The sequence below is a fragment of the Centruroides sculpturatus genome, unplaced genomic scaffold (assembly GCF_000671375.1).
Source record: "Centruroides sculpturatus isolate CEXI.00-Female unplaced genomic scaffold, Cexi_2.0 scaffold103, whole genome shotgun sequence".
Taxonomy (NCBI): Eukaryota; Metazoa; Arthropoda; class Arachnida; order Scorpiones; family Buthidae; genus Centruroides; species Centruroides sculpturatus.
The window spans coordinates 511,670-534,091 of NW_019384303.1; the positions used below are offsets into that span (position 1 = coordinate 511,670).

Consider the following 22,422-nt stretch of genomic DNA (forward strand, 5'->3'; position numbering starts at 1 on the left):
GATTTTCACACCAACATCTATAATTGTTTGTTAATTTAAAGACAGAAAAGTAATTATTTGATATTTCTTTAAATCTTTAACAATTACAACCATATTCTACAGTCTAAACTCTCTATAACTGAATTTCCACTAAAACAAAATTCAGTTTAATCTTACAACACCAAACGATCGCCTAAATATCGGGCTATAATATGGCTAATTAAATGATTGGAATAAAGTAATTTGACACTAGAGGTAGACGTTAGGCGCCATCTCTTAATTAAATTAATAATTAAAATTAAATAAATAAATCAATAAATAAATTTAGAATCTTCTGGAATAAAAGAACTGGCCCGGGGCGGGACTCGAACCCGCAGCCTCCGCTTGCCGTGCGGCGCGCTTACCAGTTACGCTACCCAGACCCTCGAGCTAGTCTTCGCTTCCAGAAGTATATTAGATTTAGATATAACCTTACTTGGTTAAATACATCACTGACTGGGGACGACTCCTTCGCCCACGGCCATAGCGGCACTCAGCCAGCTAACGCAACACCCGGCGAGGTATATATATATATANTAAACTAGCTTATTAAAGAAAATAATAAAATAAATAATAATATATTTTTCATACCAAGTCAAATATTTTAGGTCTAGCTTGATTTCCAATAAAAAGTAAATCTCTAAATCCTGCTGTTATAGCTAATGCCATTCTTTCTCCCTTTCTTTCTAATAAAGCATTTGTTGCAACTGTTGTTCCCATTCGAATCCATTCTAGTTTAGATACATCAATATCAAGAGAAGAAGATATTTTTTCATTTGTTTCCTAAAAATAAAATAATAAAAATCATTGAATTATCGAATTGAAAGATTATATTATTTCTCCATCAAAGAAAAAATTAATTTACTTTAAAATAATTAAAATATTACATATTTAATAAAAAATAAAGTATCTTTATTACATTTTAATGAGAATCATTGTTTAGGGCTGTTATAAAGCAACTAAAATTTAGTTTTACAGGCAATGCCACTTTAACTAACTAGATATTTGTTTTAAATTTATGACATAACAATTATATGCTGATGTTTTACACATATTATTAACTTGTAATTTTCATAAATATATTTTTTAGGATCTGCATAGTTACATAATTTGATAGACCTAACAATAAGTATTTTGAAACATCATTTATATAATTATTTTGATGTTCATTATAATAAATCTCCGTTATTATTGATAATATTTTAAAAATTGCTCATTAAAAACTAATAAAAATTTATTATTTATTTAAAATAAAATAATGAATGTAAATAAACGGATTATAATTAAATGATGTTAAGTGCATATAGTATAATCTGCATAACATCTATATTACAGATTAAAATCAAGTGAAAGATGAATCACAAAATCATGTTATATTTCAAGATTATGCTAGTTTTTATCTTATTGCGAAATCATTTTTAAATATTAAAATTATACGACATATTTTTATTTATCATAATGCTGAAAACCAAAATAAAGACATAAAATATCTTCTAACTTTCAAAAATACATGGTAGAATAAAAATAAATAAAATTTTTAATATAAACTTTTTTTGTTAAAATTGAAAATACTCAAATAAGACTTCATTCAAAGTAAGTATCTTCAACAAGTTCAATATCATTTGTTAAAAAGTATTAAAAGCTATTTTTTGTGATACATTTAAGGGTTCCAGTAGTTATAGTACTTCAGTCTTGGCTTATGTTGATTGTTCTTGGTCACTTCATCTGACCAAGAAGGGCATATGCATACTTTCCCATTCTCCTTATTCCCTTAATTTTGCTCCTACAAACTTTTATCTGATCCCAAAAATGAAAGAGTTGAAGGATACAGATAACAAGTAGCAGATTGAAAGCTGCAATGACATAAGTCATTAAAGATATCACAAAAAATGATGTTAGCAGAAAAAGTGTAGATACAGGAGTTTACTTTGAAGGTAGTATGGTGTAAGAATTTCTGTATATTGTATAATAAATCTGTGACAAATATTTGATTTATTTTTTGCTCTACTATAAATATATCTATATCATCATTAATTGATAATATACATAAATAAGAATTTTAAAAAATATATGAATTAATTATAAACAAACTTTGACTTTAAACAATTTCCATATGCAAAAATAATCTTTGCTCAATCTCCAAAACTATTTATTTGCAATTCAAAATAAGAAATAAAGCTACATCAACTGTCATATAACATCGGGCTATATATTGGTGATAATAATTATAAATTTCTAATAAATTTGATCCTAGAGGGAGATGTTAGATGCCATCTCATATTAAATTTAATAATTATAATTTAATTAAGTAATTTTTAGATTAAACTGAAAGAAAAGAATTAGCCCGGAGCAGGACTCGAACCCGAAACTCCGAATTGCCATGCAGACATGTTGCCAAGAAGAAATAAAGGTCTTTAAGTAGCATTTATGTAACAAAAATGTAACAAAAAGATCATTCTTCAAGAATATAATTTTGGTTTCAGTCAAAGATTGGTAATCTTTCTTTACAAGAAAGGCCAGTTTTTCAAAATTTAATTACAATTTTACAAATTACAAATTTAATTTAATTACAAAAACTGAATTACAATGATATTCCATTAATCCAGCATTGTCAGGACTGACACAGTGCCAAGTTACCAAATATGCTGCATTATTGGACAGTGGAAGTTTTTCTGGTTTTTTCTATCTCATGGACACAGTTTTACACATGATGTATAAAGCTGTAAAAAAACAACCTTTTATGATTTTTTAATATGCCATTTCAATTTTTCCAGGCTATTCTGATTCTTAACTGGCTTAAAATAAGAACATACTATTCTTACTTTGTGCTTTGTACACTTTTATTGCATATAAATACAAACATACTCTAATTATCAGAGTGCATAGCATGTACTATAGCTGTTTCTGAGATAATTATCAATTCCAAGTGTGCTAAATATTTCTGCTTCTCATATTAAACTTATGATCTAATGTCTGAAACAATCTTTAGAAAAATCATGTGTGAGCTAATTGCATCATATCATCTTAGAATTTGTCATTTCTAAAAGGAAAATCTGCACTCCTTTCAAAGAACTGCATGTTTTGAATGTTTTTATATGAAAATCATAATCCTGCACATACCCAGTGCACTGATAATCCTCCAACAATAAGCTCAACATGCTGGCTTATCTGGTTTGTCAACATACCAGATGCCAGGTTAACAGAATTTCACAATACCAAAAAAATGGAGGATATGTGAATAAAAACTAAATTTTAAATATAATACAATTGTAGTTAATGATATCTACTTTTAAGATGTGGCCATAATAAATCATGCATTATGATAATCACTTTTAAAGAAACAAAAATTGAGAAAAAATATTTAGAATGAGATGTCATTCAATAAGAATATAAACATTTTAAATAAAATAAGTATAATAATCCTTTCTAAGATTATGGCATATTTGGCAGACTTTTAATTACAAACTATACTCTCTTGTGCTGGAATTTCATCTTTTCATTATTATTGCTTTATATACTTGTGAGTGCTCACAAGTATATAAAGCAATATAATAGTGCTATAATATGCCAAGGCTAGATAAGAAGCATATTATAGCACTATTGCTTTATTTATTTAATACTATTTTTAAATTTATTTTCTTCTTCATTCTATTTACTTTTAACTTTTTTTTTACTCCCAATTTATTTTATATTTTATATATTTAGTTATTTTATAATAAATAACAAAAAGAATTGTAGAAACAAACAAATAAATAAAATGAACACAATATAACGCTCCAGCTATTATTTAAAGTAACCAATAACATTTTTGATCCAGTTTAATGGATCTTTTTCAATTGGATTTTATTTATTGGTCATTCTAATAGACTTCTCTGATAACAGCCTCATTTTAAATTAATTCCATTAAAGAGGGCCATATTTCAAGTGTGTTTCTCTCATATTCTCTTCATATTTTCCTACTCTACAATCACATTTCATTCCATTACATCTACAGCTGAACATCTATTGGTCACAAGTACATCTGTACAGCTTTCACACTGTTAATTAATAATTGTGTACAATGGAAAAAAGCTTTCTTGCCACAAAAATTTTTAAGCTCCAGAAAATTGATCCTGTCAATTAAACAACCATAGTTGAAAAAATTTTATGTTATGTTTCTATGTATAGGCTGTGGAATAGCTCACAGTAAACTTTTCACAAAACCATATTATTTCGCCAGCCTATGTTATCACTCAAGATGTTCTGTATAGTAAGTGAGCAAAGCCAGAAATATGAGTAAGCAGGTGGAGCTGAAAGCCAGAAATATTCTCAAAGTATCATGTGTAGCTTCAGAGCCATGGGCTATAAATCCCTATACAAATACTAAATGCATTTGTATACAGAGTGAGACCAAGTTCATAGTATGTATTAATATGTAAATTACAGTGACATTAGCAAATGACATTAGCGACATCACCTATAAGAGGATGCATCATTCTGTTGTCATTGAGCTGCCATTTCATTCAACATGAAAAAATGAACTACAGAACAACACATCTTTGCAGTAAAGGCTTATTTCAAAATAGTAGTTGCTGTACAGTGTGTATTCAGTTAACACTTCAACTTAGGTTGTCATGAATATATGCCAGATGCTCACACCATTCATTACTGTGCCTATAATCATAAACCAAGATGGAGTGAAAAGCCAGTGCAGACATTGATAATGATTGAAACTGCTGCAATCAATCAAACTGCAATTACACAAAGCCCAACAAATCTTGGCAATGGCTTTGCAAATTTCAAACATTCTGGAAAATCTTGAATCAGGACCTTACTTCCATCCTTAAAAACTGCAAGTCATACAAGAACTTAAAAGTCCAAGATAGAATGCAAGCAGTTTTGAACAATATGCAATTTACTTCTTCGGAATTGAGAGTTTACAGTCATTGGGATAGCATCTAATGATTTCTTTTTTTGGAGGTACTTGAAGCAAGAATTCTTTCAAACATGTCCTGCCACCATCTTGGAATTGAAAGATGCTGTTATTACTATTCTTGTAGCTACAGTACAAAAAGTAATAAACAGTTTCCAATGTTGCCTTGAAGAATGTATAGTGTGGCATGGCAGTTATTTTCATTCAAAAGCAGATAGGTAAATGGCACTCATTTGAATATTTGGCACTGAATGTAATAAATAGTATTTGTTCACTTGCAATGTGTTTTAAAAGATGCTATGAATATGGCTAAATACAACACAATAGATTGAAATAAACAAACTTTGCCTTAATTGAATCATTGAACAATATAATTATGAAATTATTTATATTAATATTAAAACTTTAAAAAATGGTAAAAAACTGGAGCTAAATTGATTGGATTCCAGTTTTGGTGTTTGTTAGTACAAGAGCTTATGCTTATAATCAGAGCCGGCCCTACCATAGGGCAAAAGGAGCAGCCGCTCCAGGCGCTAAGTCCTAGGGGGCGCCTCAGTGGTAAAGAAAATTAAAGGGTATAAATTTGGGACAACCAAGGGCAGTGGTGTAGCAAGGGGGTGTATCAAGCACCGGGCGCCACTCGCAGAGGGGCGCCCAAATGGTCTTCAAGACAAACTATATGTGTTTCTGGAGGGGGGCGCCAATAAAGTGTCGTGCCCCGAGCGCCAGTTATGTTTGCTACACTACTGACCAAAGGGGCGCCATAATAGGATCTCGCTCCATCATAAAACTTGCCTCGGGCCGGCACTGCTTATAATTTGTGTGAAAAATTGCCTTTTATAATTGTAATTCAAAAAATAATAGCTATATAATCAAAATATCAAAAAGAATTTAAAATAGTTTGGCTGTATATGATTTGAAATAAAAATCTCTGAATTTTCTAAGATGAATTATTATTATAATTTATAATTGATATTTTAACAAATACAAATTCAAAGCTATATTAGTTTCACTGAATTCATATATATTTTTACTCCATCATGTAAAAAAATAGAAAATATATCAAATTCATCTCAAGTTTGAATCCATTTAATATAACAGGTAAATAGAGAGTCATTTGTAACTGATGATTAAATCAATCTAATACATGATTATATATATTATAACTATTGCAATCAGCAAAGAGCATATACATGATGCAGCTATTTGCCAATTATACAATTAAGATATATCGTCAGAAATTTTTGCAAGCATTTTTATTCCATATCAAAAATGCTAGTAAATTTACTTGCACATAACTTATTTTAGAATTTTTTTTCAACTCTAATTGAGATATTCTTATTTATTAAGATGATTGTTCTAGCAGATTTATAATTTTATCACATATAATGAATGACAGATTTTAAATATTAATTAAAATTTCACTAAAACATAAATTTATACCAAAATACAGTGACTACAAAATCTATGTTCGTGCAATCTCTTCCATTCTATGCACAAATTTTAGTTTTTTATTTCTTCCGGTTATCTTCCACATTGACAATTAGAGATCTTCAAAGGAATTCTTGTATGTATGTAGTAAAATGGAGTTTAAAAACTTTCTTTTTCGTAATACCTCGAAGCAAATTATCACATTCTCAAGTCCAGACTTTGAAGAAGTTACAATATTTCTGCCATACCGAAACCCTACTAAAATAAAATAAAAATAAATATATGACACAATCTCACACATAAAAATACTGCAGTCACTGCCTATACAATTTCTGATGAAAGTTTGTGATAATTACATCTTATAGCAAATACTCAAAAATGATTTCAAAGAAAACTTTATCTTCTCATATTAAATTTCCAATAAAATAGATTAAAAGTAATATTCATGCAATAGAAGTTTATCATATTACAAACTATAATATGGGGTTGATGTCTTATGTATTTTTTCTTCATCTCACCTGTTCTATGATTCTTCTAATGCCTTCAGTTGGAGCATCCTCGTAATTATTTGGATCTACAGATAAAAGTTTCATCACACGAATATTTCCATTGGGACAATGTGCATAGATGTCTGTAAAAGTCCCACCTCGGTCGATAGCAAATTGAAATCCCTTCATTTTGGTACTCATATTCACTCAATTAATTCGTTATTAATGTATTTATCCTCGCGATTGTTATCACTATCATTTAACTACTTACGTAATACACGTGTGTGTTCTGTAATGAAATGCACATAGATAAACACGTGCATCGATAACAATGCCCTCTATTAATTTCAACGAGTTATTAATGAGTTTCATTAATCCGATCGAACATTTTTCGTCGGCTTTATACCAAATATATATATAATTTTTAATATTGTAATTCAAGCATTTCTCGCTTGTGTACGGAAGCGCTGGTGTAGCTGAACGAACAGCTGTTTTGTCACGTGATTGATCACATTGTAAAGATTAATTNCAAACATGTTTTTGATCCACAGGGTGAGTTCAATTATTTATTTCCCGCCTAAATTTATGTCAATTATTAAAAACAATCTTTTAAAACGACATTTTCATTTAAAAAACTTAGCGAGTTCCGTCTGTTTCAATGGACATTTTAAAGGAAATTTTTGATTTCTTACCGCAATAACCGTTTTTTTTTTATTATTATTAACAATTTTCATTTTTAAATCGAATTTTACTCCGTACAATAGGAAGTATAAGTTTATATTTTACATTATTAATTACTAAAGGAAAACTTCTATATAAATGTAATTAATAAATAAAACCTAATGATGAAATTTAGGCTACTTTACTAATATACATGAAATCAAACTGTATGGAATTGAACTGATGCCATCCATTTTTCCTTCAGAGAACTTCATAATTTATCATTTTTTATAATACAGTACAGTAGAACCTCGAAAACTCGGCCTAATGTGGACCGAAGGGTGGCCGAGTTTGTGAAAATGCCGGGTTATCGGGAATGGGGTTTAAAAAAATAAGTACGAGTTTTTCCTCAGAAAATACTGTACTGTACTTGTATGTATTGTTTACTTGAGAATATAACAGAGAATAAACTGCCCAAATACCCTTAAACAAAGGAAAAGTACGTCCTTTATGAAGGCATAGAGCCTTTACTATATGAAAATGAAAATTAATGAATACACTGTGTACAGTAATTTACCTGATAAGACAGACCTCAGAAAAATACTTTATGAGAGCTTTTATACTTTTATAAAGCTGTCTATAATGAAAATTAATTAACTAAGGATTTTTTTGCCCTGCCAGGGTGTGGCCGAGTTATCCGGAGTGCCGGGTTATCGAGAGCCGAGTTTTCGAGGTTCTACTGTATTTAATTATTATTTAATTAATTATTTCGTTTATAAATGAATTTCTTCTGTAGTTACAATGAAAAGTACGTTATTGATTGCATATGATCCATAAATTTATCCACGAAATCGCTTATTTCATATGTACAGTATATAATTTTGATAAAATGATGAAATTTTTACGAAATTTTACAAAAGGAGGGTTATGGAATGAATTCTTTCTGTTTGCATATATTATAGAATAGAATAAAAGTTTAATTTTGCAATAGAATTTCCTACTCTTTTCGTATTTGACTAGTTTCTTTGCATTCTGAAGTGGCAATTTATATCTATTTTATGTGGCATAATAGTTTATTTGATTAGACTTAAGATTAAACTGTAAATCAATTTAAGTAACTTAAGTAACTTAATAAATTACATTGATATAGAACACAGCGTATTTACTTGCATGTACAAAATATTCTATAGGAAAAAAGAGTCTAACACTGTACTGTACATTTTATTACATTAAAAAATATTGTTTCTGTAAAATAATTTAAATAATTTCATACGATAGTCTTTAGAATTAACATTTACCGCTGTATATTTATACACATGATGCTTAGAGGCTCATACAGAAGCCTCTAATCATTAAATCATGCCTGATGTTAAAGGCCTCTGTATGAGAATTATAAGCATCAGGCAAACATTAATCTGAGTAAAAATAATTATTGTTATTATTGCAATTTTTCTATTAATTTTCAGCTTTTATTAATTATTAAAAAGCCCATTTAACAGGTCCATTTAACAGAAGCTGAGACCAGAAACATAGGTTCAATTTATACATTTTTCTAAATTATGCCAAAATATACTGATTAGAAATTAAAATATAATAAAATTATCGAGAAAAATTGCATTTTTAAGAAGTAAAAAATATATAGCCTATATATAGTAAAATCTTTCCAAGACCGAACTTGAATAAAACGAAAACCTGATATATTGAAAAATTTCTAAGATATATTTAATGAATTAAATTGATGGATTGTACAAATATTTACCCCATTCGTTACAGAGTTTGTACAGTGAAACCTGCATAAGCCGATACTTTTTACGGTTTTCCAGGTTTGTGTTTACAACAGGTTTTTCTTAACATAGAAAATCGTTTACGTAGGTTTCCGTTTTATTCAGGTTTTGTCTTGGACAGATTTTACTGTATTTATTTAGCCTATTTTGGAGACCTCAAAAAAACTTTTAAATAAACTAAAGGCCTGGAATGACCCCGGCAACTCTTACTCTGTATGAAGCCCTGCATATTCTAAAAATAATAATTACATAAAATCGCGTAATATTAAAATAATAATAATAATAATAATAATATTTTATAAAGTTCTATTTTAAGAAAGATATTGCACAATTTGAGGAAATTCTGAGGAAATTTAATTTAATCAGGAATTCCGTATAGAGTGATAAACCGGGAATTGAATAGTCCAATACGAGGATAAACTAATGAAAATATACCTGAGAAATTCTTAATTTTTGTATAAAATTAACGAAATTGAAGATTTCAGAACTTTTTCTTATGAAATTCTTAATATTTTTCTTTAAAAAATCTATTAAAAAACGTAATTTTTATTGGTCAAACAAGTACAAATTCAGAGAAGTAACTACTAGATAAGGAATTAAGAAGCGTATTAAAGCTTCGAAGTTCTTCTTTCTAACAATAAAAAGAGCATTTAAAGTCGTTAATTATACAGTAAATTCAATTTTTATATCATTTTACAGTATAAAAACTGATTATAACAAGGTAAGTAATTGTTAGATTTCATTTCCCGCAAACATCCGTCTATCTAATCGTTGCTAACCGTCAGGATGTGAGAGAATGTAGTTAACCTTCCTGCGTTAGATAACACTAACTATTCACTCTTCTATCGCTTCTACATATGAAAAAAAATTAATAATAATTAATTTTAAAACGATTCCAACGACAGAATTTACTAAAAATAACCCATTTTCCATCATTGATTCTTAATTAAAAGTCAGAACGGTGGCTTAGAATTTAACTGCTTCTCGGGGTGGAAGAAGAAGTTGTTGGCAAGTGTCGAATGCAAAATATGGCGAGGAATCTAACAGCGGCCAGTTGGCGGATATCCCGTGAAAGTAAGCGTGTGGACACAGAATCAAAAGATAAAACGTGACACGTGACAGGGGAAGGAGCAAGGGCTAGACTTCTCCTGTCATGTGACGTGATAAAGGGCGCCTGATAAAACAAGCGAATGCATAAATACTTGCTTTCAACAAGCAATATTTTAGAATTTATTTTTCATTATTATATTATTATTATTTTTTAAAATAAATTACAACTTTAAATATATTTTAATACGTTTAATGTAAAATAAATTGAAAAAAATTGAAGAAATAACTTGATAAAATCAATATTATTTGTCATACTTTCTATTAAAATATTGTTTAATTATCAAGAAAATGTTATTAAATTTTTTTTTCTCTTCTTTTATTTATTTTTTAATTTATAAACGTTTTAATTAACAATTAAAATAAATTAATTAATTTATGATAATTTTTTATAGCTATTAAAAGTTATAAAAAAAATTAAACGAAGGGGAGTAATTTTTCTCTCATTTATCACTTCCATCCCAACGTTTAACTAATTTATTTAATTTTGTAATAAAAAATTGTCATAAAAATTTTTGATTTTTCTGCGATTTATTCCTTTCCTCTTTTCTGTTTTATGTTGAGGAAGCCTACAAATAAATTCATTTCACTAGACTTAATAATTTAATTCTTTGATTCCATTCTTTAATTATCTCCCTTATAATAACTTTAATTTTATCCCCATACAGAACAATTTTAGTTCGTTAACAATGAAATTAATTTAATTGTTAATTTAACCGGATTCTTTAAGTAAAATCAAGAGTAAAAACTATCAAAAATTCAAATTTTTTATAGTTTTTCTCTTGATTTACTTATATAAATATGCATTAATTAACAAACACGCAGAACCGTTTTTTTAGAGTCTAGAGGAGGGTTGAGAACTGTATTTTTTGGGAAAATTTCGCGTGTTCTGCACGTTAATAAGTGAATTTTATAGAATAAAAGTTGGATTAACAGTTTAAATATTAAAATAGCTCATCACATCCTACTCCGTTCGTTAGATACGATACTGATTTAAACAATTTCTTCTAATTTTACTTCTAAAATTCCTTAAAATCCTTTAAAAAGTCCTTAAAGTTAACATTATTTAATAAAAATTCGGGTTTTCGTCTATAAAAACGTAATTAAAAACGTCAAAGTTACAAACATTAACTGGTAATTAGCATTATGATAAATAACATTGTTATCGATTGAAATTCCTCGCCCATTAACGCTGTTTTAAACACATCAAAGTATATATATTTTATTGTAAAAATTTCTATATTTTCAAATAGAAAATTTAAATTAATTAAAAATTTTTCTCGATTATCCGTGCGTAATCAGCATTCTCAGATTATTATAATTTAAAAATAAACATAAAAAAATCTTTTAAATAAAATTTTAGTATTAACATTTATAAACATTTTATTCGATGTTTAAACAGGAAAAGCATAAGTGATGACTTTTACCGGATTTCCGGTTTGAAGCGAATTTCCGATGTAAAGTTTACATATAAATTAAATCAGGCGATCTCTAAATAATATTAAAATAAACTTAATTTTTGGTTTCAAACCGCAATTATTTATAATTTTAGTTTCCATTAGAAATTTAGTGATTTCCTCTTCGATTTTTATGGAGAAAACATCGATGAATCATTCGAATTTAAACCCGAAGAGGATTGAAAAAACAATATTGTTATTGCAACCGCAGAAGAGTATAGGAGCCGTATTCATGAATTGCCATTCAATGTCCTTCCCAAATCGTGACAGGTATTGCCCAGTCACGTGAACAAGTTTGATGCATCAGTGAATCGGACTCCGGCCACGTGATCCGGATCACATCTCGTTTCGGATATAAATAGAGGAAATAATCAATGGTTGATAATGGTAGAAAAGGTCGTTGTATATGCTTCTATAAGTTCAAAATTTTGTTTTAGTGACGTAGGAACCACGTTTTAAAGGTTATAAAACGTTACTTTCTCACACACTCCGAGTGTAGGCGTCGTAACACTGTTTGAGTCATAATTTGGTTTGTCATTGATGTCATGTTTCCTGTAACGAATAATTAAATCAGATTTATTTCAATTCTACAGAATTAAATTGACTACTTAGTTATAAAATTCTAATAATTAAAATTCTTGTGTATTATTTTATTTTATTTTTTTTAATTAAAAAATATAATATAGAACTGTTTCAAGCTCTTTCTCTCTTTCCTCCTCCTCCTCCTCCTCTTCTCTCTGTTTATACAACTAATTTATCAATTTATATACACTATTTTTAGCATTTAATACAGTAAAACCTATCTAGAACGGAACCTGTATAAAACGGTAACCTTCTTCGTAAGCAGAAAAAAATTCTTCGGAACGGAGCGATTTTCTATAATTAAAAACAAAAAGAAAACCTGTTTAAAACGGAAAAATATTTGATATTGTGTCATTCCGGCTTATACAGGTTTTCGTTCGATTAAAAATTAAAAATTAAATTATTACACGATTTTTCTATATTCTTAAGCTTAATTTAATCGCCGAATTACATTGATTTTTATCATTTAATTCTAAGAAGCATTAACCTGTTAAGAACGTAAATTTATACAGTAAAACCTGTGTAAATCGGAATAGCACCTTGCCGAATATTTTTCCGGTTTGACAGGTTTTTTCTAATATTAAAAAAAATCGCTCCTTTTCAAAGATTTTTCCCGTTTAGGCAGGTTTCCGTTTTACTGAAGTTCCGTTCTGGGCAGGTTTTACCGTAAATGCTTTGTTTGTTAAGGAAATTAGTAAAATAAATCAAAATATTTTGATTTTATTAGAGTAATCTCTCGATATCAAACGATGAAGATTCAGTTAAGGGATGAGTTTAGAACGGAATCATTGGTTAATAAACGGAAATGTAGAATTTCCCGCTTGAATTTCCCTTTTTTTAAAATCCCGGCCCGTTACAAATAAAGATAAAATTCTGATTCAGAATGAAACATTCGATTGGAATTTATAGATTTTTTTTTTTTTAAATTGATCTTTTCCATATTTTTTGCTTCATCTCTTTGTAATTCCATCAACCCGATATGAAGATGTCACCTCGCATTAGACAACTAATCACCCGAAAATCACATTTAATGACAGTTTCGCTATCTTCTGATTCTTTACCGTTAAAAAGATATCACAGTCATTATCTGCTATACCTTAGCCATCAATCTCTTTGTTCCCATAGCAACCTTTCAGCTTGAGTTACATCAGGATCTAATTACGAACTTATGATGATTCTAGAATTATTTAGTCTCCTCTCGCTAAAATAATCCTAAATTACCCGAGTTATTATATAAATAGGATATACATACGGTAAAACCTGTGTAAAATGGAATCGCACCCTACCTAATACATATCCAGTTTGCCAGGTTTCCGTGTTAAACGAGTTTTTCTAAACATAAAATCGTTCCTTTCCGAAGATTTTTTCCGTTTTGAACAGGTTTTTTCTCTATATTTAACATAGAAAATCGCTTCTTACCGAAGACTTTTCCTGTTTACATAGATTTCCGTTTTACTCAGGTTCCATTTTGGATAGGTTATACTTTATACAATAACTTAGAAGAATTTGACATGCTTCGGAGTATATGGGGTTTTGCAATTTACAAGACGATTTTTCTCCTTTTATTTGTGATGTAATTAATATATTATGCTATATTTTTAAGTAAATTATATTATTTTCTAATATTTTCTTGTAAAATTATATATTTTCGATGTAAAACACACGTATCAAAGTTTATGTTTATTGCAAAAACGAGCGCAACCACTTCATAGAAAATCATGGAGTACCGGGTTTTTAATCAATTCCTAGAAATTTTCTTTAATGTATTTCTTAGAAATTTAGTTAGTTTTTTTTTTTTTAATATTAGTATCACGTGTTCTACTTTAAACTTAAACTTTACTTCTTGTATAATTTAATATGTGGCCACTAACCCGGATTAATTCGAGTGGTTCTTTGGCCCATCGTATCATATTTGATGCTAACGTAATCCCGTTACTCATTCCATTCTTTCTGTTTTTAACATAAACAAGGAAAGAAAATAAAACAAGCTACACCCGTCCAACAAGCTGCTAGTCACGTGACTCGCACTCCACAAAATTTGCAAGCCAAGGGGTCCACGTGTTAAGCCATGAATGATGGGAACGAATTAATATAGAGAACTACACCAAAGCTTCGATTTTGTTTTTGTTTGCGCTACAGTCAGGCAAAAAGGGGGGAGTTAGGCGTGAAATAAGAATCCCTTACATGACGTCACGTCAGTTATGATGGAACGGTTGCAGTAAACAGCTATTATGCAGCAAGCGGCATTCGCAATGTGGTCCTACTTGATTGAAAAGTTTACCTATCTCACAACAGTGCAGGTTGGGTTACATAGAGTCGCCATAATCCTGGAGTAACACATCTGCCGTTCCATATACCAATCTTGTTTGTATCCCTCATCAAAGAAGAATTTCCTCTGATGTTAAACCATTAAAAAATTCGATTATCAATCGCGATTAACCCACGCATTTAAGCAATTCAACTAACCTAATTAAGGAGCATCTGAAGAACCAGTAAACCTTCAAAGTAAGCTCTTAACCTTTTCCTACCAGTGGCGCATTATCCTATGGGCCAAAAGGGCAATTGTCTGTGGCCTCACCAACATGGAGCCCTAAACCAATCTTTTATAAAAAAAAAAAAAAAAAAAAAAAGTATTTCGCCCAAAAAATTCCTTTAAAGAAAAATGTTCGAAGGCAACACTATTGTACAGTACGTGAGGGCCCCTAATTCAAATTTTCCAGGGGTCCATGAATCTCTAATAAGCCAACGTCTTCTGCTTATTGCCACTAAAGAAAATAAGTTTAACGATGAAATATTAATGAAAATTAATTGAATTTTTTGCGCAAATATGCACGATTCTCCTCATTGCAATGGATCTTTAAAACTTTTAGAGACTTGTAGAGGCATAATAGAAGCAAAACTGCTGACCTGTTAAAGAATAATAACAACGATCGGCCCCACTTAGCATGTGGCAACTGCATTTTAATTATGCAAGAGGTGGCTTCAATAGTAAAACCATCTGCAGACAGCCCAAAGGATCGAATTACAACATCGCGCACTCCGAACCAAGAAAGGTTGGAACATTTTCAATACACAAAATGTCATATTTTATAGTATGACAAGGAACCATTAATTCTGGAAGCGAGGGTGGCCGGTCCCGACTTCCGGAACTTTGGTTTGGGGAAAGAAGAGGGAACAAAGTTGAAGGCGTTGGCGGCGTTTAACAAATCAACCGTCTTTTCAGCGATTGAAAAATGTACAATTCCTCTTTTGTGGGAGGAAGGAAGAAGGAAAAAAAACCGCTCGCGTGCGTGCTGTCAGGTGTGGAATGTGGCACGGTTTAAAGCCAGGTGGTGAAGTTCGATGACGTCGTCGCACGCATGCGTATATACTCGATATCTGCGTCACTCAGCAACGTATAGAAAGTGAATTTTTTTAGAATAAGTGGCTATAAATTTCGTCTGTCCGTTTGTCTGTCCGTATACATTCGATGAATATTTAAAGACAGAAACAAATTTTTTGAAATAAATCCAAGAAAAAAAGGTACTAAATTGGCGAAATTAAGGATATAATTTTGGTTATTTTTAAGCAAATAACTTAATTAAAATATTAAAGTAGGGTGCGCATTTTTTTCGATATAACAGTACAATTCTATATTTAAAAAATTAAAAAAAAAGGGAGTTACAATTTTTTGGGGTAAACAAATTTGTTTATCAGATATCCCTGACCGGGTTAGATCATTGCAAAGATAATCAAAACGAACAATGAAAGTCGAAAATCCCAGCCCCATATCGTGTCCGTGAACAGACTGACCTCATTGAATCGTTTATTTACCACAGGAGGAGGTCTTCAGCTTTCATTACTTCAGCAGGAACGGGAGGGGGGAAGAAAAAGAAAGAAAAAAACTTTATCTACTAATTAAAATCTAACTAAACAGAAAATGCGTTACATAAAACTGGCCACAGAATATACTTTAAAACACGTGTTTTAATTCGTCATCCCTCATCAGTTACATACCCCTTTATTAAATAGTAAATCGAGATTTCCCCTTGTGTTAAGAAGAGGTGGGAGTTATTTAAAATAGGGATTACAGTCCTTTAATAAGCCGAAAATTTGGGATTAATACGGAAAGAGATGAGGATTTGATATCCTCCCACGCATTCGACTAGTTAGTCTGTGGGAAGAGGAAGTAGCCAATAAGACCAAATGTTGTAAGTCGTCCATTGGTCGACGGTCGGAAGTGGGCGGATGATTGTCGTTCGGCAACACACGTTCGAGGGTGTGCACTATTTAGTGATGTTACTTTCATCTAGATATCGTGGCTGCTATTAATCTACACTCCTGGAGGCACGATGTGTGCCACTTTTGGATAAAATCCAACATCCCACTTATTAAAGGTGGCAATCGGAAATAAGTCTAATTTTGCATGTCTTTTACCTTTTTTTGTATAATTCTTTTTCTTTTTTTTTTCTTTTTTTGAGGGATATTACCGTAGTTTTCTTTTATTAAAAAGCATTTTTCTCTGTAGATTCGTTGTATAAAGGAGCTTGGAGGCCTTCCTCACCTCATCAGAATCCAGGTAAAAATTTGTTTAATTTCTTAATCTGTATGCTGATTTGAGAGAATTTTTGCTTGAATTAATTGAGAAGAACGAATTATTTCAAACCTAATTTCAAATAAAATCAAGTTTATTGTCTGTAGAAAGCGCCATTAAAAATTCGTTTTTTAAAGAGAGTTTTTATGCGTTAAACATAAATAATTTTAGAATAAAAAATAACCCTGTTTAATAAATCAAATCCCAAAAATTATATCCGCAATTTTTATATAAAACTATGAATTTTACTAGAAATAAAATAGGAGGAAAAAAAACTTGATCTTCTCCACTTAACAAGTAAAAATTCCAATTATAAATATATAAAATTCCAATTTTTAACTCTCCAATTTAAGAAAAATTGATGAATTTAAGTCTTTGTAGTTTCTTACGCAGATTTTTATACGAAATATTCATTTATTTCATTTAATTTTTGTCTTAGATTAAAGTTCTTTCACTCGACTCTCCTTACAAACGACGAGAAAACATCAAATTGACACCAAATATCATAATTTATATCATTTTAACACTTAAAAATCGCATCCGAGTAACAAAATATTAAATTTCTATAAACTTTTTCCCTATTTTGTTCAGTTATAACGTTTCTACATCGAGTTAGAGTTTGATAATAGGTGTATAATTTAGAAGATAAATTGGACTTAAAAATTAATAAATAAATAAATATAATTTCCCCAAATTTAAAAATAAATTATATTAAATTTGTCCTATTTTTTGAGTTAATTTAAACTTAGAAAAAAATGATTAAACAGGTTAAAGGGATGACGTTGTACTACTTAAATTAGAAGTGACTAATTTTTTTCCCTCTCCTTATTAAACACAATTACCTTAAGAATCAAATAAAACAGGGTTAAAGAATAGAAGATTAACGTATAAAATTAATTTTAATAAAGTTAATTTTAAACGTGGTTAATTTATAATTTGTTTAAATGTTAAATAAATGTATCAAGTAACGATATAGAATAACGTTGTAACAAAACGTAATTAAAATATAACGTTATTCGATAATGATCAAGAATTAATTGTAGTACAAAGAACAAATAAATTTTACATTTTAAATTAAATAATTTAATTAAAAATATTGATTTTAAATTAGTTAATAATTAGACAATTATTACAGAAAATTTCAGCATTTCTCTTCTTTCGTTTCCATATTTTACACCCAACGAATCTATGGAATAAATGAAAATTATATTAAATTTAACTAGAATTATATCATATATTTAATTATTAAGCGTGTTTAACAGTTAATATATTACAATTATTCACATAAATACGAAAAAATAATTACTCAACTTCGTTAAAATGACGTAGAAAGATGAGCATCATCATCTTACTCTTCCTTATCTTTATCATGATTAAGCGCGTGTTTTACGATTATCACGATCAGAATTTCGATTATTTAAATATAATTGTCGAGTTTTAACCGAGTTTTTGGTTAGTTAATAGATTTCTCTGGGTCCAAACGTGAAATACGAAGCGTGTTTTGTGTTCCGCTTGACAAATATGAGAGCCCACATTATTTTCGGGTTGGGAATAAGTTAACAATGAAGCCAGAGGAAGTCACTAGTAATGGATCATGTCTGTGATGCTTTTTGACAAATGGATATGTTTACCGTCCCGCCTCATAAACACGCTCTGGCCTACTTGGGAACAGGTAAACACTTTACCTGTTCCATCCAAATGACGATGCTCGACGTAATTTACTTTTAAATCGCTCATTTTCTCACTTTCTTTCTCATCTTTCCTAGGTTATCATGGGAATAATGTTACTAGAATGACAAAGCCTAATTTAGAGACTCATCCCCACATTAGGAGCATTCAAGGTAAATATTTTTTAATATTAATTAACAGATAAACTAAAGTTAATTTTAAAATATAACTGTTATTTCGATTGGTGGAATTTTTTCTTTTTTAAAAAAAAAAAAAAAAAAGAAAGAAAGTTTCTGGTAAAACTTCAACGATTGGCCAATGGGGATGGTGTTTTATTGCCATGGAAACGGTAGGGATGACAGTTTTACAAGAGTAAAAGTGTCAAAAAATACTGCTCGAGTGCCGGTTGAAAAATGTTAAACTTTTGTCGAGACTTCAAATAAAATGGAGGATGTCAAATGCAGTCTTCTTCCAACAAGCAATTTAGAATAGCTTTTGCCGAGATACGTTCCTTTCTATAATGAAACACAATGTACATTAAATTTATACTTCCGACTCTTGATAAAAATTTATTTATTTTAAACGCATCGTACCCCTTCTGGCCCATTAATTTCCATTTATTTTTTAATTTTAAAGAGTCGGATTTTATGTAAATGAATCGATAATTAAACAACCCTCTTCTATTCTCCAGATTCTTATCAGATGTTTGGTTCCTCCAGCGGTAGGATTACATCTTCTAGTAAGTACTTTACAATGGATTATCGTGGAAACTGTGAAGATATTCGAGATAAAAAGATGCTTATCTTCATCTTCTTCCTCTTTTATAGCAGGTAGCGGACAGATACAATTGTGGCAATTTCTCTTGGAGCTACTATCCGACGCTAGTAACTCCAACTGCATTACTTGGGAGGGTTCGAACGGAGAATTTAAGCTAACTGATCCGGATGAAGTAGCGAGAAGATGGGGAGAGAGGAAAAGCAAGCCAAATATGAATTACGATAAGCTTAGCCGAGCTCTCAGGTATTATTACGAGAAGAACATCATGACAAAGGTACACGGCAAGAGATACGCCTACAAGTTCGACTTCCAGGGATTAGCGCAGGTCACTCAGCCAACCATCACCGATGCGGCCTACAAGTACAGCCCGGATTTATTCGGATACCACTCGAATGCCGGTCCCAAATTGAATTTCGGAATGGCTCAGCATTCCAGCATGCCAACCAGCGCCGGTACCATATTCCCATCTGCAGCAGCTACTTACTGGTCGGCTACGTCACCCAATCTCTACGGGAATATCACGGTGTCGTCCTCCATATCTCATCACCACAGTCACGTGACATCGCACATCGCGCCGTATCCTCATTACGCCTGACTTCCGGCGTGATTATTAATGAAATGTGCCAAAAAGAATTTGTTTTTTTTTTTAAATTCCGGTCCTTCCATTGCTCAACGTTATTTTCCTATGTTTCACATTCCAATTTTATAATTTGTTTCTTATTAATTTATATATATATACATATCTATATATTTAACGCTATTCTTTCGAATATAATCGTTCTTAATGCCAAAAATATCAGGGAATTTGAAAAAAAATAAGCAATATTAATACCAGATCTCAAATTTACTGTACAATATATACATACACATATATATTTTTTCTGTTTTGTGTTATATTCTAGTCATAATCTCCATCTTAAGATGGCCCTTATTAAGAAAAATAAAAAGGAAAATATTGTTTTTCTGTACATAGAAAGTCATATGTAACTTCTCTTGAGAAATAAATTTGATATTCATTAAATAAATATTATAAAAAGTTATCACGAGTTCTCCTTTCTCTTATTTTTGATAAACTGGAGCTTCAGTTACACAACAATAAACGAATTTACGTGTTAAATTCTTAGTGAATTCTATAGATTTTGGCCTATAAAATTACTCGAATCTTAGTTATATTAACTTAAACTATAGAAAGGAGACGGGATAAACTTATAAAAATGATAGATTAGACGTAGATTTAGATAATATACGAGCCAAATTATAGGTTATAAATAGTCAGAATTTATTACTTGACATAAAATGTGATCTTAAATCTAGTAATATAAGGATGTAGAGTCGTTTTATACGTAATTTAATATATAAAGAAGAAACCTTATAGGATTGCTTTCTATATTCTTATATTACTGAACGGATCCTGTATCCAGTAGGGTAAGAATATTAATTAAAGCTAATTCTGTTTTAAATTTTTTTAAATTTATAAGATCGTTTTAGAATCGATATTGAGGGACCACAGGTATGAACGTTTTATCTACGTTCACACTTCTATCGCTGTGGATAAAGAATAAAATCTTAGATATTGTGTACGTGTATAAGTGTGTTTGTCACACCTAAAATCTTTTATAAAGGGGATCTTTATAAAAGTAAGGGGTCGGATCTCCTGAATCCCTCTCTGGTTACGCTACAGAATTGTTTGTAAGTGTTCCTTCTTAAGTATTTGCCTGTATATTTAATATATAGATTAGTTGAAAATCTTTAAAAATTTAGATTCCAAACCAATTTTTCTATTAAAAATTTAAGAAGTTGCACGTAATTATTGTTTTACACAGAAGAAAAACGGTGTGAATGAATATTATCTCAGTATTTATAGAATAATGTGAAGAAACTTGATACAGTTTCCTTCGCGACGTTATCGATTTAGTTTAAAACGTCACTTTATCAAATAAATTATTAAGAATATAAAGAATTAAACAGAATTACCCATCATTCGAGTAGTTGTCGCTTAAATAAAAACGTTGGAAAATAAGGCGAACAAAGAAATATAACTTAGTAAAACTGATTTACTGTCAGCAAGTTACTGACACATGACGTATGAGTAAGTTTGCACAGCTCTCTCTAACTGTTTGCATTTGCCATGTTCACGTGACACATCTTTGATTCTTTAAAAGGACGAATTCAAAGCTTTAATCCTATCCAAAGATCGATGTTGCATGATATGCAAACACAAGCCAAACGCGCGATACTATCCTGAATATTCTTCTTTAGTTTGTTTCTAGAATTTTTAATTGTTCTCTCACAGTTTCTAGTAAATATAACCCAATTTAACTTATATAAAATGTTTTAATCCCAGATTACCGACCGTTTCTAATCTGACACTTCTGAATTGAATATCATTCCCACACTCATTAACAATTAACTAGGCTTGTATACATCGTACGGCTACTAACCTTCGACCCACTGACCCACAGACTTAAAAATAATCCTTTAATCCCAAGATTGTGTGCCACGTGACCTAGCTAATTTGCCTACGGGAAAGGCTATGAATGCGAGGGACGTTTGCCTCTTCAACTGTCAACACTCTTTTTCAACCCCTTGCAATGAGGCCTATAACCCCTTAGTTAGATAGGGGTTAAATCCGAAGTTCATTCTGTGAAGTTTGATCTGGTTTAGTCGAAGGGAAATCCTGACAAAAGACATAACATCTGTAAGCCCTTCTCACCCCCTTTACATCTGCATTAGCACTCTATAATTCTGGTTAGATGAGAAATGTATTGAAAGGATAAAAATTGAAAATTGTGAATTATAAATGTACTCGTCTATACAGATTTTAATCAATTGAAACTGGAAGATCGCATCATTTCTTTATTTATTCGCGTAAAAGAGCGCTCTACACGATTTTACACGGTTACCAACAGCGTGAAAAGTCTCTATACAATGAATAAACGTTATATTTACACAGAAGTAACATTAT

At 30.3% G+C, this 22,422-nt stretch overlaps 1 protein-coding gene across 2 annotated transcripts; it reads left to right on the forward strand.

The window, feature by feature from the left end:
• The first annotated feature begins 7,376 nt into the window (after positions 1-7,376).
• LOC111617990 (transcriptional regulator ERG homolog) lies at positions 7,377-20,493 on the forward strand. Of its 2 annotated transcripts, none has more exons than XM_023359409.1 (5): positions 7,377-7,401; positions 16,947-16,997; positions 18,779-18,853; positions 19,372-19,419; positions 19,508-20,493. In XM_023359409.1, exons 3-5 carry the CDS (start codon positions 18,805-18,807, stop codon positions 20,050-20,052), a joined length of 642 nt encoding a protein of 213 aa, XP_023215177.1. In that variant the 5' UTR covers positions 7,377-7,401; positions 16,947-16,997; positions 18,779-18,804; the 3' UTR covers positions 20,053-20,493. The 2 variants fall into 2 exon arrangements, with proteins under 2 accessions (XP_023215177.1, XP_023215168.1); XM_023359400.1 differs by lacking the exon at positions 7,377-7,401 and adding an exon at positions 14,307-16,815.
• The last annotated feature ends 1,929 nt before the right edge of the window (positions 20,494-22,422 follow it).

Excerpts from the sequence above, each read along its gene's own strand:
- LOC111617990 (XM_023359409.1), top strand. The coding sequence starts at position 18,805 with ATGACAAAGCCTAATTTAGAGACTCATCCCCACATTAGGAGCATTCAA. Across the intron at positions 18,854-19,371 it reads CCACATTAGGAGCATTCAAG|ATTCTTATCAGATGTTTGGT; the intron begins GTAAATATTTTT and ends TCTATTCTCCAG. Across the intron at positions 19,420-19,507 it reads CGGTAGGATTACATCTTCTA|CAGGTAGCGGACAGATACAA; the intron begins GTAAGTACTTTA and ends CCTCTTTTATAG.